General features: G+C 40.8%; 1 protein-coding gene across 1 annotated transcript; it reads left to right on the forward strand.

The window, feature by feature from the left end:
• The first annotated feature begins 2,146 nt into the window (after positions 1-2,146).
• Positions 2,147-18,905, forward strand: LOC147679921 (uncharacterized). The gene is made up of 6 exons (XM_086944764.1): positions 2,147-2,257; positions 2,503-2,567; positions 7,061-7,096; positions 13,299-13,736; positions 16,948-17,163; positions 18,591-18,905. The coding sequence occupies exons 4-6, from the start codon at positions 13,299-13,301 to the stop codon at positions 18,873-18,875; spliced, it is 939 nt and encodes a 312-aa protein (XP_086800890.1). The 5' UTR covers positions 2,147-2,257; positions 2,503-2,567; positions 7,061-7,096; the 3' UTR covers positions 18,876-18,905.
• The last annotated feature ends 1,195 nt before the right edge of the window (positions 18,906-20,100 follow it).

Below are 20,100 nucleotides of genomic sequence, written 5' to 3' on the forward strand. Positions count from 1 at the left end.
CACCCAACACATCACTCACTCACCATCAACATCTCACCCTCAACACCTCACCCTCAACGACTCACCCTCAACGACTCACCCTCAACGACTCACCCTCAACACTTCACCCTCAACACTTCACCCTCCACACTTCACCCTAAACACTTCACCCTAAACACTTCACCCTCAACAACTCACCCTCAACAACTCACCATCAACACTCACCCTCAACCACTCACCCTCAATCACTCACCCTCAACAACTCACCCTCAACAATTCACCCTCAACCACTCACCCTCAACCACTCACCCTCAACCACTCACCCTCAACCACTCACCCTCAACCACTCACCCTCAACAACTCACCCTCAACCACTCACCCTCAACCACTCACCCTCAACCACTCACCCTTAACCACTCACCCTCAACCACTCACTCTCAACAACTCACCCTCAACCACTCACCCTCAACCACTCACCCTCAAACAATCACTCTCACCCTCAACCCTCACCCTCAACACTCACCTACCCTCACCCACCCTCAACACCTCACCCTCACTCAACACCTCAGCCTCGCCCTCACTCGCCCTCACCCTCAACGTCTCATGCTATTTTTAAGGGTAACTTGGCGCTAACAGTTCAAGTCAAATGACAGTAAGGTAGAAAAATTCTATAGTCACTCACGCTCAACGCCTCACCCAACATCTCACCTTCACTCACCATCAACATCTCACCCTCACTCACCCTCAAAACATCAGCCTCAATTCCTCACCTCAACCCCTCACCCTCAACCATTCAACCTCACTCACCCTCCCTCACCCTCAACCCCTCACCCAGACCCTCAACACTTCACCTTACACACCTCACCCTCAGTAACTCTCAATCCCTCAATCACCCTTCCCCTCACTCATCCTCAATACCTCACCCTCACTAACACTCAACCCCTCACTCACCCTCACTCTTACTTTCACTTACACTCAAGACCTCAGCCTCACCCTCACTCATCCTCACCCTTAACCCCACATGCCATTTTTAAGTGTACCTTTGCGTAGACAGTTCAAGTCGATTTACATTAAAGGAGAAAATGGTGTCTGGAAACGTTAACAAAACTACTATAGTTTACATACCATGCCGTACACACACACCAACATAATTCCTAGCATTTAAAATTACCCACAGACACATTGAAGGGCCGCATCCTCAGCAATGCTCACTATTTTTATACTACAAATAACAACACAACTTTGATGGCAAATAAATCAGCTCAGAACATTTCGCCACACCTATCGCTACATTTATCTATTGGCAAACAAAATCATCGAACATCTTTCTCAGTCTCCCACTGTATTTCTATGGTGACACTCACACATTAATGGAGGCATCTGCAGCAATGTCCTGTTTTTTCATACTAAACATAAACGCCACAACTTTGAGCCTGTATATTACAAGACTTACATTAAGGGATGCACCCGCAGCGAAATTCAGTATTTACAACACGTACACACACCGCCAAAATTAGCCTAGCATTTAAAAATACCCACAGACACATTTAAGGGCCACTTACGCAGCAATGTTCACTATTTTCATAATAAAACGAAAAACACAACTTTAATGGCAAATATTGCATCCGGCCTCTGACCCGTTCAGCACCACACCTGTCTTTCCATTTCTTTTTTGCCAAACAAAATCATCGACCATCTTTCTCATTTACCCACTATTTTTTCACGTTGCCACACACACATTAATGGACGAATCCGCAGCAATATTCAGTATTTTCATACTAAACCTAAACTGCACAACTTTGAGCCAGTATATTACAAGAGTAGTATGTTTTAAAGTGAAACTTTGTATACTTTTGATGCTTTATATATGCCATTTTTACGTGTAACTTCGAGCAGACAGTTGAAGGCCCTTTGCTTTGTTAGTTCCCAGCAAAATCTTATATGGCCTTAAGGGAGTTGCCCAGTGAAGTCTACTGGCGCGCCTATGTCGAAACTCCATCTGCATACACATTCAAACATTCACACTTCCAAGTCGCGCACATCAGCTAGTGTGACTTTTCCTTGGGGCAAGGGAAGGACTAAAAGCTTTGATCTTTTCTTAAACACAAAAAAAAAAAGATTCTTGCATCGTTACCCCCTATTTAAGCAGAGGGACGGGTCACTTTAAGTCATACTCTCTTTTTACCAGCGAGGACAGAAGTTCGACTTACAGAACGGCGCTGTACTTGCTGCTATCGACCAACAGCCACTGAAAAATTACGGCATTCAATCTTACAACGTAAGTGCATGCAAGTGTTATTTTTATACATCTAAGGGACAGTATTGATATATTTACTTGCGTTTATTAGAACTGTTACTATATCAACATTGCACCTGTGTTAAATTATTCTGCCACATGTGTGTTTGCTAATCTACATTTTCTATGGTAATACTTAGCAAAGGACTACGTAATTTCTTAAACAGGTCATACCTTGGTTTAAACCAACAGATACATATTGCTTTTTTTATTGTTATCTCTTGTAGGTTATTGGTACGCTTTCAACATTTCCTTGATAGGGGGAAAGAAACTGCGCACCAACATATATCATGTAAGTACAGCCAACTGTTCACTCTTCTACACAATTTTTACTTTCGTTCCTAACACTCCGACGTGGGGGCAGGGTCAGTCGTTAAGGGTCGGGTCGACAGCAACAACATAAAACTGACCATGAGGTTATTCACAGTACCCTGCAGGCGAAGGCTTCGTGCACTGAGCCCTCCCGGCATACACATAATTTTGTCGCTCTCTTTCTCTCTTCGTCTCCCTCCCTCTCTATAGCACACTAATCACACACACTGTCACATTAGGCAAGACACTGCATCTTACACTAATCACACACAGCCTGTCACATTAGGCAAAACACTGACTGCCACCCTTATACAACACGTGCAACTCCTACGCAATGTAACATCATAGCACTTCGCCACTACAGCACCAAACTTTCAGTCAGAACTTCGAATTGCACATTAATTTGCACGTAAACAGGCAACACTTTACAACATTTATGCACAATGCATTCATTCGTTGCTTTACTTGCACAGTTAGTAATCCAAGTTACAAGCTGACACACAGAAACAGCCACTCGTACAACTACTAGTATTACATTTTCACAAGCACACATCCAATAACACATTAGCCGGGGTTAGCTGCCTACCCAAAAAAAAAATGTACCTTACACTTACTACACTATTCACAGGCACATTGGAACATTAGGGGGAATAGTACAGTCATAATCCGTTCTCAACACTTCGCCACACCACAACAAACTTTTCATACACACAATCCACTATCAAGGGGACTTTCGCCCACACCCTCTATTACATGGCTACTCACAATCTTTCAAGCAGGTGAAAAATGTACAGTTTACTTTGTGTACAAGGACCGCATCGGTGGGGGCAATGTTAGTTGTTAAGGGTCGGGGCGACAGCAACAACATTAAACTGACCATGAGGTTATTCACAGGACCTTGCAGCCGAAGGCTTCGTGCACTGAGCCCTCCCGGCATACACATAATTTTCTCGCTCTCTTTCTCTTTCGGTCTCCCTACATCTCTATAGCTCTCTCTCCCTCTCTATAGCTCCCCCTCCCTCTCTCCTGTCTTCCTCTGTTTCACTCTAACTGTGTTCCTCCCTCTGTCTCACTCTCCCTCTTTTCTTCCTCCTCTCTCCCTCCCTCTCCGTCTCCCTCCCTATCACCCTTCATCTCACTCCCTTTCTCTTCCTCTCCCTCCACTTCCCTTCCTTTACCTAACTTTCCCTTCCTCTCTGTCTTTGTACATAACTCTCCATTTGTCTCCCATTTACTCCCTCTCTATCTTTCTACATTACTTGCACACTAACTGGGTACACCAACACTCCGCCACACCACAACAAAATTTTCAAACATACATTCCACGAACAAGGACACTTTCACACACACCTTCTATTACATGCCTACTCACAATCTTTCTCTCACGTGCAAAATTTAATGTTTACTAAGTGTCCAAGGACCGCATCGGTGGGGGCAGGGTCAGTGGTTAAGGCTCGGGGCGTCAGCAACAACATAAAACTGACCATGAGGTTATTCACAGTACCCTGCAGCCGAAGGCTTCGTGCACTGAGCCCTCCCGGCATAGACATAATTTTCTCGCTCTCTTTCTCTCTTCGTCTCCCTCCCTCTCTATAGTACACTAATCACACACACCCTGTCACATTAGGCAAAACACTGAATCTTACACTAATCACACACAGCCTGTCACATTAGGCAAAACACTGACTGCCACCCTTATACAACACGTGCAACTCCTACGCAATGTAACATCATAGCACTTCGCCACTACAGCACCAAACTTTCAGTCAGAACTTCTAATTGCACATTAATTAGCACGTAAACAGGCAACAGTTTACAACATTTACGCACAATGCATTCATTCGTACATTTCCTTGCACAGTTAGTAATCCAAGTTACAAGCTGACACACAGAAACAGCCACTCGTACAATGACTAGTATTACATTTTCACAAGCACACATCCAATAACACATTATCCAGGATTAGCTGCCTACCCAAAAAATAATGGACCTTACACTTACTACACTAGTCACAGGCACATTGGAACATTAGGGGGAATAGTACAGTCATAATCCGTTCGCAACACTTCGCCACACCACAACAAATTTTTCATACACACAATCCACTATCAAAGGGACTTTCGCACACACCCTCTATTACATGGCTACTCACAATCTTTCAAGCAGGTGAAAAATGTACTGTTTACTTTGTGTCCAAGGACCGCATCGGTGGGGGCAGGGTTAGTTGTTAAGGGTCGGGGCGACAGCAACAACATTAAACTGACCATGAGGTTAATCACAGGACCCTGCAGCCGAAGGCTTCGTGCACTGAGCCCTCCCGGCATACACATAATTTTCTAGCTCTCTTTCTCTTTCGGTCTCCCTACATCTCTATAGCTCTCTCTCCCTCTCTATAGCTCCCCCTCCCTCTCTCCTGTGTTCCTCTGTTTCACTCTAACTGTGTTCCTCCCTCTGTCTCACTCCCCCTTTTTTCTTCCTCCTCTCTCCCTCCCTCTCCGTCTCCCTCCCTATCACCCAGCATCTCACTCCCTTTCTCTTCCTCTCCCTCCATTTCCCTTCCTTTCCCTAACTTTCCCTTCCTCTCTGTCTTTGTACATAACTCTCCATTTGTCTCCCATTTACTACCCTCTCTATCTTTCTACATTACTTGCACACTAACTGTATACACTTTCAATATTACACGCACACCGCATTCATTTTCATATTCAATGCAATATAGGAAGTAATCTAAGTTACACGATGACACACACACACATTTTTCGGTACGTCTGGCACTATTAACTCTTCACGCACACACTCACTCCCTCTCCATCCCCAACAACAATTCCAGCTTTTAAAACTAACAACAGACACATTCAAGTCCCACATCCTCAGCAATTCTAAACTATTTTCCGAATACAAATAACGACACTACTTTAAGGGTGTCTTTACTTTTTGAAGCCACACACACACACTCACCCTCACTTACCCTCAACGCATCACCCTCAGTCACCTTTAACAGCTCACCCTCACTCACCCTCAACGCCTCTCCCTTTCACACCCTCACCCTCACTCACCCTCAACGCCTCACCCTCACCCGCACTCACCCTCATTCTCACTCACCTTCACTCACCCTTAATACCTCACCAACACTCAACATCAATGCCTCGCTCTACCTCACCCTCCCTCACCCTCAGCCTCACTCACTCTTACTCACCCTCATCCACCATCACGCTCATCCTCACTCACCCTCACTTACCTTCACTTACCTTCACTTACCTTCACTCACCCTCAGTCACCCTCAGTCACCCTCACTCAATCCCTCACCCTCACTCACACTCACTCAACCTCTCACTCAACACCTCACTCTCACTCACCCTCAACACCTCACTCACCCTCAATTTAACTCACCCTTAATTTCACTCACCCTCACTCATCCTCAACACTTCACCCACCCTCACTAGCCCTCAACACCTCACACACACACCCTCAACACTTCTCCTTCAACTCCTCACTCACCCTCACTCTCACTCTCACTCAACACTTCAACACCTCAGCCTCACTCACCCTCAACACCTCACTCACCCACAACACCTCATTCCCACTCACCCACACTCACCCTCATCCTTACTCACCCTCAGCTTCTCACCATCACTCACCCTCAATCTCTAAGCCTAACCTACCTTCACTCACCCTCCACCCCTCACTCTCACTCACACTCACTCACACCATCCTCACTCACCCTCATGCTCACTCACCCTCATGCTCACTCACCCTCATGCTCACTCACCCTCATGCTCACTCACCCTCAACATGTCATCCTCACTCACCCTCACCATTACTCACCATCAAACAGTCACCCTCACTCTCACCCTCACTCATCCTCAATACCACTCACCCTCACTCACCCTCATCCGCTCCCCCTCACTCACCCTCACCCTCACCACCTCACCTCAACAACACTCAACACCTCACCCTCACACTCACACCCTCAACATTTCATCCTCATTCACCCTCAACCCCTCATCCACACTCACCCTCTCTCTCCTTTTCTAACTCACCCTCCCTCTCTCTTGCCTTCCTCTTTCTCACTCTAACTTTGTTAATCCCTCTGTCTCCCTCTCCCTCTCTCTCCCTCCCTCCATCCCCGTCTCCCTTCCTATCACTCTCCCTCTCACTCCCTTTCCTTTCCTCACACCTCATCCATTCTCTGATTCAATGCAACACATAACACACACACACATTTTTTAACGTCTCTCAGTATTAACTTTTCACGCACTCACTCACTCTCTCTCTGTCCCCCTTTTCCTCCCACTCCCTCTCTCTCCCTCTATCATCTCATCCCTGCCTGTGTGCCAGCCGTGGCACATACACTCACAGCAGCACTAGAGCTCTTAACAGGTCTTTAAAAGACTAATTACATGCTAATGTGGCCTTTATGGCAAAAATTCGAAAAAATGTATTCTAAACAAAATTTTTCTTTTCTCCTTTCAGATTATTAAAACAACAACAAAAGAAACAGAAGTTAAGGTAAATACTACTTTGCCACTTAGTTTAAAATTTGTTAAAAGTTCATACCTTACAGTCCCCTAAAAAAATTGTTAGTTCACAAACCTTCTTAATTTACATTTGTTGATAACAACATTTCAGTATAACTTATAAGATGCAGAAATGCTTGAAAGCAAGTTACCATCAAGGGAATAGCAAATTTAATAGCAAATCACAAGGTAAGCAATGCTTACCAAATAGTGCTTTTGCTGTCTTGCACAATTTATGCAAGCCAGTAACTACTTGGAACTCTAATGATCTGCATTATATAATGGACCGTGGGGACGCTTTATATCTCCAAATGCATTCTATTAACAAAGAAACACTTATGCATCCAGATGACCTGCCAAGGTATATAGACCACAATCAAGAGATATATTCACTTTTGCTACGGAATGCTTACTACGGTGATGTCCTTAAACGTTTTGATAAAGCCTACCCAGATATTAGCACAGCATTAAATGTTACTATTAATAAGCACTGTGGTGTTCTACTTTGTATGAATGTTTATGTAATAGCTATTTTCAAACATATGCAATCATACTTTGTATTTGATTCACATAGTAGGGACCATGAAGGCATGCCTCATTCAAACGGAACATGTGTTACAATTGCATTTAATTCGTTTGAAGGGCTAATTCAATATGTTATGAAACTAGCATATAACTTTACACATCAGGCTGAGCAATGTGTCCAATTTGAATTAACACCAATAGATATAAAAGTCATTCAAAGGAAATCCTTTACAAAAGCACTTACTGTGCACAAAAAAAATAGTCACCTGCCGCAAGAAAGAAAAATTTGGGTACATACTACTGAATGTACTCCTAATCAGACGATAACAGCAACATCAATGTCTTCTGATCATTTACAGAATACAAGTAAGGGAGGGAATAGCAATAGCAATCATTTAGCACAATTACCAGGTAATAGTAAAGCTATCCAGGGAACAAATAAACAGTCTCGGAAAAGAAAAAGGGATTCAAGTACATGTCCAACTACAGTTGTACAAAGTAAAAAAGTTAATACAGCTGAAGAAGATATTACCAACAGTCAACTAAGTGCTATTGATAATAACATACCCATCTTCACGCAGGCCCAAAGACAGAAACGAGGTAAACAAATCCATACAATCATTCGCAAATTCCACCGGGAAATATTGCATGGGCCAGAGTACATTTGTACTCTTTGCAATCAACTGTGGCATAAACAAACGTTGCAAAATATACGCAGTGTTAGCCAATCCGAAATTTTCAACAAGTGTAACATTAGTAACAAGAAAACAAATTTTATTTGTAAGACTTGCTATTATTACATTAGAAAAAACAAAATACCACCATGTTCAATTGTAAATGGCATGGGCTTCCCAAATGTACCAGTTGAATTAGAATTATATGATTTAGAAGAAAGATTAGTTTCACCTAGGATACCATTCTTACAAATTCGGAGTCTGCCACGCGGTTTTCAAAAATCATTATCAGGTGCAGTAGTTAATGTACCTGCAGATGTTATGACAACTGTTACCATTTTACCAAGGCAAATTAATGACGCCATGACAATCCCAGTGAAATTAAAAAGGAAATTAATCTATAAATCATATACACATTATGAGAATATTAGACCAAATACTGTAAAAAAGGCAGCTACATGGCTAGCTAAAAATAGTACAATGTTTAATGAATATGGTGTTACCATTAACCCTGACTGGGAGTATATACCTCCAGAAATAGAATCTCACAATGAGACTTCTGAGACAAACAATTCATCTGATAGTTCTGACAACATAGAAGCTGGGAATTTGGATACTATATTAACAAATGAAACTATTACTAGTAATTCGCTGAATGTGTTAAGTTTCGCTCCAGCTGAACATAACACGCCAAGAGGTTTATATGAGGATAAAGATTCAGAGTTTTTGGCTTTCCCTACTATTTTTTGTGGTGAACGAAGGCCTAACAATAAAGAAAGACACATACCGGTACATTATAGTACTATTTGCCAAGCAGAGTTAAGGAGTTATGATAGAAGAGTCGCTAAATCTATTACTAATGTCTTTTTTAAACTGAAGAAATTACATATTAAGCAGATCCATGGTAAAATCAACATTTCCATCAGAAAACATTTTACAGATGGGAATAAAATAACTGCTAAAGACATTAAATGTCATATTGCCAATGTTTTACAGTTTAATGAGGGGTACAAAATATTAAAAACTATACGCAGTTCACCTCCATATTGGGAAGGTTGCAAAAAAGATATTTTTGCTATGATAAGGCAACTTGGCATTCCCACTTTCTTTTTGACATTATCTGCTGCAGAAACAAAATGGCACCATTTAATAAATATACTATTGAGAGTTAGAAACTTAAAGGAATGTACAGAGGAAGAATTCTTAAACATGTCTTGGGAAACTAAAAGTAAATTAATACAAGAAGATCCAATAACATGTGCAAGACAGTTTGACTATCAAGTTAGGAAATTCTTTAATTGTGTTTTGCTGAATGGCACTAATCCAATTGGGGAAATAGTAGACTACTTTTACAGAGTCGAATTCCAACAAAGAGGTTCTCCACATATACATGCATTACTCTGGGTAAACAAAGCACCATTATATGGTGTTTCACCAGTGGAAGAAGTCAATAGCTTTATTGACAAATATATCACTTGTCAGAAGTCTGAGAACCCTGTTTTACAACCGTTAATAAATCTACAAAGGCATGGTCACACCAAAAATTGCAGACGTAAACAGCAACGGACATGCAAATATCAATATCCCAAATATCCAATGTCAAGAACGCTCATATTAGAGCCATTAACACTGGAGGAGACAAATAACCAATGGCAAGATAATATGAAAATAATACATGAAGCTATGAATAATACTACTTTTAATACACTTTCTTTTGAGGAATTTTTGGACTTCATTAAAATGGATGATAAAGAATATATTACTTCTATACAAACTAGCTTACAAAAAACAACTATTTTTTTAAAAAGAACACCAGCCGAATGCTTCATCAATAACTACAATAGTACTCTTTTAGAAGCTTGGCGAGCAAACATAGACTTGCAGTTTATACTAGACCCTTATGCTTGTGCAGTCTATATTATCTCATATATCAGTAAATCGCAAAGAGGAATTAGCAAACTTCTAGCGCAAGCTGCTAAAGAGGTAACAAGCAATAGTAATATCAAAGATCAACTTAAACACATAGGGAACAAATTCCTCAACTGCACAGAAATTAGTGCACAAGAAGCAGCATATCTAATTCTTCAAATACCATTACGGAAAAGCTCACGATCATTTGTATTTATTAATACTAGCCGTCCAGAGAAAAGAACTTATTTAATGCGTGATTTTGAAACTATTAATAACTTGCCCGAAAATTCAACTGACATTCAATGTGAAAATATTATTATTAAGTACTGCAAAAGGCCACAATCATTAGAGATGTGCACTTTAGCAGACTATGCGGCTAATTTCAACTATGTGAAGAAAAAAACACATGGGAAAGAAATAAATGATTGCGAAGATTTACTAGCAGAACAAAACTTTTACAGCTCAGATGAGGAAGAATTAGAAATAGAATGTAGTGACGGAAATAAACAACAACAGAAACATAATTATGATTATGCTTTAAATAAGCGCAGACAAGGGAAAATAATACGCTTTTGCAGATTTAGCAAAAATAATGAACCAGAAGAGTATTATAGAGAAATCTTAATGTTGCACTATCCATGGAGGGAAGAAGAAAAAATACTAATCAACAAGGAAACTTACTATGATAGGTATCTGGAAGTTAAAACATTTGTTGACACACAACTAAAAATCTATAACAAACAGCATGGCGAACTTACAAACATTATTCATGAACAGTCTCATGAAAATGTAATTTCACCTCCTCTATCACCAACTGTGAATATACAGACAGAAGACAAAAATCCAGAACATAATAATAGATATGATTTGGCTCTAGATTTAGGAATTAGAACTACAACTGAAGAACAAAGCTCAACTAACGTTATTTTGCCCAATGAAAAATACCAACAACTTATGCAAAACTTAACGGAAGAACAACTTAAATTTGTTTACCATCACTTGCATTGGTTTAAAACTACTAGCACTCCATGCTATACTTTTTGCACTGGAGGGGCTGGTGTTGGGAAAAGTTTTGTAATATCTGCACTATATCAAACTTTACTACGCTACTATAACACTAAGGCCGGTGAAAATCCTGATAATGTTTATATCTTACTTACTGCTCCAACAGGAAAGGCTGCCCATAATATTAATGGCAAAACACTGCATAGCACTTTCAAAATACCTGTGTCGCAAAGTTTGACTTATAAACAACTGAGTCATGAACATAGAACTGCTCTACAAATGGAAATGATGCATGTTAGAGTTGTTATTATTGATGAAATTTCAATGGTAGGACACAATATGTTGAATTTTATACATAACAGGCTTCAAGAAATTAAATCATCTAATGAACCATTTGGAGGAATTTCTATTTTAGCCATTGGTGACTTTTACCAATTAAAACCTGTATTTGACAGATACATTTTTCAGGATTCTACACAAATGTATGGTCCTTTAAGTGCTAACTTATGGAAAGAACATTTTAAAATTTTTGAATTAACAAAAATTATGCGCCAAAAAGAAGATCTACAATTTGCTGAATTACTAAACAGATTGAGAGAAGGCAAGCATACTGAAGAAGATATTTCACAAATTAAGCAAAGGGAAATACAACCTGATGAGACTTTATTAGAAACAATTCCATATATCATGTCAACTAATCTAGAAGTTAATGAAATTAACAAAAAGGTTTTAGAACAACATTGCAAAGATTATCCTGTCTACATAACAGTAGCAAGCGATACTGTTAGTTCTGATTTGTCTGAAAGTGTGAAAAAAACGATTCTTAAGCAACTGCCCGAAGATCCACAGAAAACAATGGGCCTTTCACATACATTACACATTGCCTTACAACTTCGTTATGATTTAAGTTGCAATGTGGATGTCAATGATGGTTTAACAAATGGCGCAACTGGTGTTGTACAATTAGTAGAATTGATTAACAATACACCTATTATTGTTTGGTTGTTATTTGACAATCCCACTATAGGACAAACAACCAGACAACAATATAAACACTTATTTCATTCACAAATACAAAATACATGGACACCAATACATGCTATAGCTAGACATTTCCAATACACTAAGAAATTTATTACCATTATACGGAAGCAATTTCCTTTACGCCAAGCATCAGCACGCACTATACATCGCACACAAGGTGCAACTCTCGAACCACTTTATATACACTTTAATAACAGCAAGATTCATCATTTGCATTATGTTGCTATTAGCAGGGCAAAATCAATACAAAATGTCTATGTACACAATTTTGATGAACGAAAAATTGTAGTACATCCACAAGTTAATGAGGAAATGCACAGATTAAGGACAGAAATGCCACTTGAAATACATATCCCACAGTTACATACATACAGTGCACATTTCAATATCATTGCACACAATATAAGATCACTACAGAAAAATTTTTCATCTATGGTAGCGGATAGGAATATATTACAAGCAGACATTATTTGCTTAACTGAGATCAACACTACAAGAAATGCTACAGCTAATGATTTCACGATAGAACAATATCATCACATTATATTTGATAAATTTCATACATACAACACAAACCATGGAATGATTATGTACTACAAAAAAAAATTATTTATATTGCCTATTTATGAGACACTTGAAGGGATAGACATTTTACATTTTACTCTACAGATTGATGACACAGATTACCTTATTATTATTTTATACAAACCACCCCTAAAAAGTATAACTTCTCTTTTTGATTTCATCACAAATATTACGGATTTTTACCCCACGCACAAATTTATTATTATAGGGGATTTCAATGTGGATGTATCTCAAACAAATGCAAACAGCAAGCAATTACTTGGATTCTTTGAAACAAAATTACAATGTCAACAACTCATTAACAGTTACACAACTAACTACCAATCCATTTTAGATCATATATATACAAATGACCAACTACACAACTATGGTACTTTAGAATGCTATTACAGTGATCATAAACCAATATGGGTTTGTATTTAACATGTTATATCACATTTTCTATTTCAGATGATGTCTATTGAAGAAATAATGAACATTAATACTGATGACAACAAACCATACCAGAAACCAATAAGAGTTAATGTCATCAGCTGCTCAGGGAAAACTACGTACAAAAATGCTAAACAAGAGCAGAAAATATTATTCCATTTGGCTTTAGCAGATAAAACTGGAACAATTAAATGTACTTGTTACCAAGAAAATTTATATGAGCAAACGAAAATAAACTGTGGACTACTGATACGAAACTTTATTCTCAAAAACAAAACAATTTTAATTACAAAACAAACTAAAGTAACCAAATTTCCCGCAATGACAATCGAGGAGGGCCTGATCCAACAAGCAAACAACATTTTGCATCCGCCTGCACCATCGGCTTCTCCCATCAAGGAAATAAAACGGGCAAGTTTAAAAAGCCTGATGACCGTTTCAGGGACAATAATTGCCGTAAGTATGAACACAAACAAGTTATCATGTCAACTAAAAAAAACTATTGTCTTGCAGTGGAAAAGTTGGACTTATTAGTATTGTAAATGACATATCTTATGTTTTTTTGCTTTTTCGAAATTGCAAGTCTAAATAGTCTGATGACTGTTTCAGGGACAATATGTGCCAGAAGTATGAACACAAACATGTCATCATGTCTACTAAAAAAATGCATAGTTGGCTTACACACAAATTACACATTTAGGGGCACGATGTAGGTAGCCCTTTAGCGATCCCAATCGGCCAAAAATACCGATTTTGGGCCGTTTCAGATCGGTAAAGGGCTATTGAGATGTAGGGGCACATTTAAGGTAACTTTAGCAAATCTGTTTAATTACCGAATCGGTACTTTTACAGATTCAATAAAATTAACTGAAATGTAATGTAGGTATGCAATTTACCTTCTGCACATGGCTTACACGATCGGTATTTTACCATGGAATACAAATCCAGGGTAAAATACCTATGGCATGTGACAGGCAGACCTGCCCTTAGGGCAGGTATGCTTGCCACATGGCACCTGTGCCTTTTTTGGGGGTGCCAGAGGGTGTCAAAGTGACACCCCCTGCACCCTTCATAATTCTTTAATTACAGACTCTGTAAATACCGAATCGGTAAGGCCTAATCATTCCTATGGGCTTCAAAGCCCATAGGAATGAATGGGCATTACCTATTCGGTATTTACCGATTCGGTAATTAAAGATTTGTTAAGGATTCTGTAATGCATCCAGATGTTGGTACCTACATACAAAAATGGGATTTACCTACATCGGGCCCTTAGGAACTTCACTAACAACCTCAAAAAAGCTTGCATTAGACACTCTTTCACACTATGTATAAAGTAATAGTTTTGAGAAATATAATAGGCCAGTGCTTTGGGGTATAGTACAAATTCAAGTACTCTCCACAAAGCCAATTTTGACTAAAACAAAAATGCACTATGGTTGAAAGTATGTTCATTTGGGTCGTGGAATATAATACATTATATTACCAGTCATACAACGCACTACTACTATGTGTTTTTACTGTCACTATTTTGTAGGATTGTTCTTTTTGGGTTTACCAAAAGTACGCAAATACTGTCTTTACATCAATGCCTCACCGTCAGTCAACATCACTCAGCCGCACCACCCAACCCTCACTCTCCCTCAACACCTCACCCTCAACAATTTGATCTTAATGCCTCACTCAACCTCAATCTCACTTACCCGAGATCACCCTCAACACCTCCTCCTCAATCACCCTCAATCACCCTCACTAGCCCTCAACACCTCCCACTCTAAAACTCTACCCTTCTCCCTCAAATACTCACTCACTCTCACTCAACACCTCAACACCTCAGCCTCACACTCAACATCAATCACTCACCCTCACTCAGCCTCATCCTTACTCACCCTCAACTTCTCACCCTCAATAACTCTCAACACCTCACCCTCACTCACCCTCAACACCTCACCCTCAACAATTCACCCTTAATGCCTCACTCAGCCTTAATCTCACTCACCCTCAATCACCCTCAACACCTCTCACACAATCACCCTCACTCGCCCTCAACACCTCCCCCTCAAAAAGTCAACACTTCTCACTTAACTCCTCAGTCACCCTCACTCTCACTCAACACCTCAACACCTCAGCGTCAACATCAACACCTCACCCTCACTCAATCAATCACCCTCACTCACCCACACTCACACTCATCCTTACTCACCCTCAACTTCTCACACTCAATCTTTCACCCTCAACACTCCCTCACTCTCACTCACCCTCAACCCCTCACCCTAACTCTGCCACACTCACACTCACCCTCATGTAACACCTCGTCCTCACTCACCCTCAACCCCACCCTCACTCACCCTAACCCTCAACACCTCACCCTCAATCACTCACCCTCACCCACACCCTCACTCATGTCATCAGGTCTACTAAAAAAATGCATACTTGCCTTACACACACAGCACACATTTAGTAAGTTCATTAACAATTAAACAAAAAACACGCCTTTTGAAAACTATAATATGGCAGCACTTTCCGGTATACTACAAATACAAGTACTCTCTACAAAGCCAGTTTTTTCAAAAAATATTGCTATCATTTAGGAAGGATGTTCATTTGGGTCGCTAAATATAATACATTATATGGCCATTCATACAACGCAATAGTAAGATGTATTTTTACAGTAAATATTTTATACAATGCTTAGTTTTTGTTTAGGAATAGAACCAAAACACTGTCTTTACCTCAATGCCTCACCCTTAGTCACCCTCACTCATTCTCAAAACGTCACCCTGACTCACCCTCAACACCTCACCCTTAACACCTCAGCCTCAACGCCTCACTCACCCTCAATCACACTAAACTCCTCACCTCACTCACCCTCACTAGCCATTAACACCTCCCCCTCAAAAACTTAACACTTCTCCCTCAACTCCTCAGTCAACCTCACTCTCACTCAACACCTCAGCCTCAGCCTCACCCTCACCCTCACTCACCCTCAACACCTCACCCTCACCCAATAACTCACCCTTTCTCACCCACACTCACCCTCATCCTTACTCACCATCAACTTCTCAACATCAATCACCCACAATCTCTCACCCTCAACACTCACTCACTCTCACACTCAAATCCTCACCCGAAATAACCCTCACTCAGCCTCAGTCACACTCACGCTCATCGTTACTCACCCTCAACTTCTCACCCTCACTCACCTTCAATCTCTCACCCTCACCCTCTCACCCTCACCCTCACTCACCCTCACTTACATTCAACCTCACCCTCACGTAACACCTCATCCTCACTCACCCTCACTCCCCATCAACTCCTCACACTCAACACCTCACACTCAATAACGCACCATCTCCCTCACTCATGTCATCATGTCTACTTAAAAAATGCATAGTTCACTTACACACACATTACACCTTTAGTAACTTCAATAACTAACTGGAAAAATTTTGAATTATACACTCTTCAAAGATAGCAGTGCTTTGGTGTATACTACAAAAACAAGTACGATCTACAAGGCCATTTTTTACAATAAACAATTCAATCTTTTAGAAAGGACGTTCATTTGGGACGTTAAATATGATACATTATATAGCCTTTCATACAATGCACTAGTAATATCTGTTTTTACTATCACTATTTAATAGAATGCTTTCTTTTTGTGTAGGAAGAGGACGCAAAAACGGTGTTTATCAATGGGCAAGATACCCCACTCAAATCCATTACAATAAAAGATGCAACTGATGATATAAAAGTGACACTGTGGAGAGAAGCGTCACTATTTAAAATACATCTTGGGAAATATGTGACCCTGACTCATGTCACTGTACATGAATTCAATTGCCAAAAAATATTGAATACAACGCGCCATAGCAAAATGGAGGTAAGCACAACAAACTAAACATTTTGCAATTATCTCTTTTCAGCCACTCTTGGAATTTCACCCAGTCTTCCCCTTTCAACCACTCTGCCCCTTCCACCCACTCTGGACATTTTACCCACTTCGGACATTTCAGCCACTTGGGACCTTTCACCCACTCGGGAGCTTTCACCCACTCGGGAGCTTTCACCCACTCGGGACCTTTCAACAACTCTGGCTCTTTCACACACTCTAGGCCTATCACCCAATCTAGACTTATCACCCACTCTAGACTTATCACCCACTCTCATACTCACTCACCCTCAACAACTCACCATCAACACCTCACCCTCATACTCACTCACCCTCAAATCCTCGCGCTCATTCACCCTCACTCACAGTCAACACACTATCACACTACAACAACAAACAAATACTTACCACCACAGCAATACTTCATTCACCCTCAACACCTCACCCTTAACTCTTCACCCACCCTCAATCTCAATCATCATCAATCACCTTCAACATCTCACACTCAACACCACTCTCATACTCACTCACCCTCACAACATCACCCTCATTTACCCTCACTTACCGTCAACACACTATCACACTACAACTACAAAAAAAACACTTACCACCACAGCAACACTTCACTCACCCTAAACACCTCACCCTTAACTCCTCACTCTCACTCATCCTCAATCACCCTCAACACCTCACCCTCACTCACCTTCAACGCCTCACCCACACTCACCCTCACACTCAGCTTCTCACCCTCAGCCTCAACACCTCACTCTCACTCACCCTCAACCCCTCACCCTCAGTCAATCTCAACACATCACTCACCATCACTCTCACTCATCCTCAATCACATTCAACACCTCGCTCACCCTCAGCCCCTCACCCTCACTCACCCTCAAATCCTCACCCTCACTCATCCTCACTCACCCTCAACACCTCCCCCTCATTCTCACTCACTCTCCCTCTCACTCACACTCATACTCACTCACCGTCAACACACTATCACACTACAACCACACAAAAAAACTTACCACCACAACACCACTTTAATCACGCTCAACACCTCCCCATCAGCCCCTTACTTACTCTCACTCTCACTCATCATCAAACACTGACTCACCCTCAATCTCACTCACCCTCAACGCCTCACCCTCACTCACCCTTAACATCTCACCCTCACTCACCCTCAACACACTATCACACTACAACCACACAAAAAAAATATTACCACCACCTATCACCCACTCTCGACCTATCACCCACTCAAACCCTATCAACAACTGTGACCCTTTCACCTACTCAGTCCATTTCACCCAATGTGTCCCTTTCAACAACTCTGTCCCTTTCAACCACTATAGGCCTTACACAAAAATTAAAGTATACAAATTTAAAAAATAATTGTTGCTTTTATTTTCTCTCCACAGGTAACAGCACCACCAGAGGAAAAGATGGACATTCTAATTTATGGCGTTGAAAGCTCTACTGAGCAAACCAGTATTATCACAATAAAAGTGACAAACACAGACGAATTGCAATCGATGCCCATCGAAAACGAGATCTTAATTAAATGGTTTATGTTAGATGAGGAAGTTGACAACATCGGAGATGCCCTTGTCCATTTTTTGCCACAAACTTTTGAAGTTGTCTTTTGTAATGGGCAAATCATAAAGATTTTGAAAGAAAAAGACGATGAAATATTTTCTGACTAAATTTTGCATGTTGCCAGGATATCTTTTTTTTGTACAAAGTTAAACAATAAATATTTGTGTTTTTTTTTACAAAATAAAAAAGTGTGTAATACAAATTTTACAACTTCTATGGTCATTTTTTCTATACGAAAGGCAAATTATAACTAAGACACTCAATTTATACAACATAGTCACACCCACATACAACATTCTGCCAATCCATTTGACATTACAAAAACATATACAAAATACACATACTTTGTAGCTTCCACGCACTACAGTATTAGGTATGAATGAGACTGTTGAGCTAAATACGCCTGTGCTGGTGCAGAGTTATGCTGTGTTGTTGAGCAATGTTACGGTGGGGGGCCTAATGTTAAGGTGGTATTGATGCGTGTTCCATTGGTGGACATCACAAAGTAGGTTGTTGGGAGAAGTGCAACTGTTGTTGGGATGAGTTATGCTGTGGTGGTAATAGTTGAACACTAACACAGCACAACTCATCATCAACACATCACAACAACAGCATTAGGAAGCATCACACTAACAACACTCATCAACACACCAACATCACTCTACACCACCACAACAGCATCATTCTACAACAACAACATACAAAAACACAAACACACTTACTTTACAATAACGAGTCACACATGCAAAACACTCACATTTGCTAATCACACCCTCACTCACACTCACTCACTCTTAACTCATCACCCACCCTAAATTACACTCACTCACCCTCAACACCTCATCCTCACTCTCCCTCAACACCTCATCCTCACTCACCCTCAACACATCACCATCACCCTCACCCACCTTCACTCACCATCAACACCTCACCCTCACTCACCATCCACCCTGCACCCTCAAACACTCAATCACCCTCGCTCTCAACACCTCTCCCTCAACGCCTCACCCTTAACCCCTCACTCACCCTCACGCTTAACAATCCTCAATCACCATCAACACATCACCCTCAACGCCTTACCAACACTCACCCTCAGCCCCTCACCCTCAGCAACAACACGTCACTCTCACTCACCATCAACACCTCACCCTCAACAACTCATCATCAACACATCACTCACCCTCACTCTCACTCATCCTCAATACTCTCAACACCTCACCCTCAATACCTCACTCACCCTCAGTCCCTCACCCTCAACTCCTCACCCTCAACACCTCACCCACACTCATCCTCACTCACCCTCAAAAAATCACCATCAACACCTCACCCTCA

This window comes from Lissotriton vulgaris, chromosome 11, assembly GCF_964263255.1.
Source record: "Lissotriton vulgaris chromosome 11, aLisVul1.2, whole genome shotgun sequence".
In the NCBI taxonomy this organism is placed as follows: Eukaryota; Metazoa; Chordata; class Amphibia; order Caudata; family Salamandridae; genus Lissotriton; species Lissotriton vulgaris.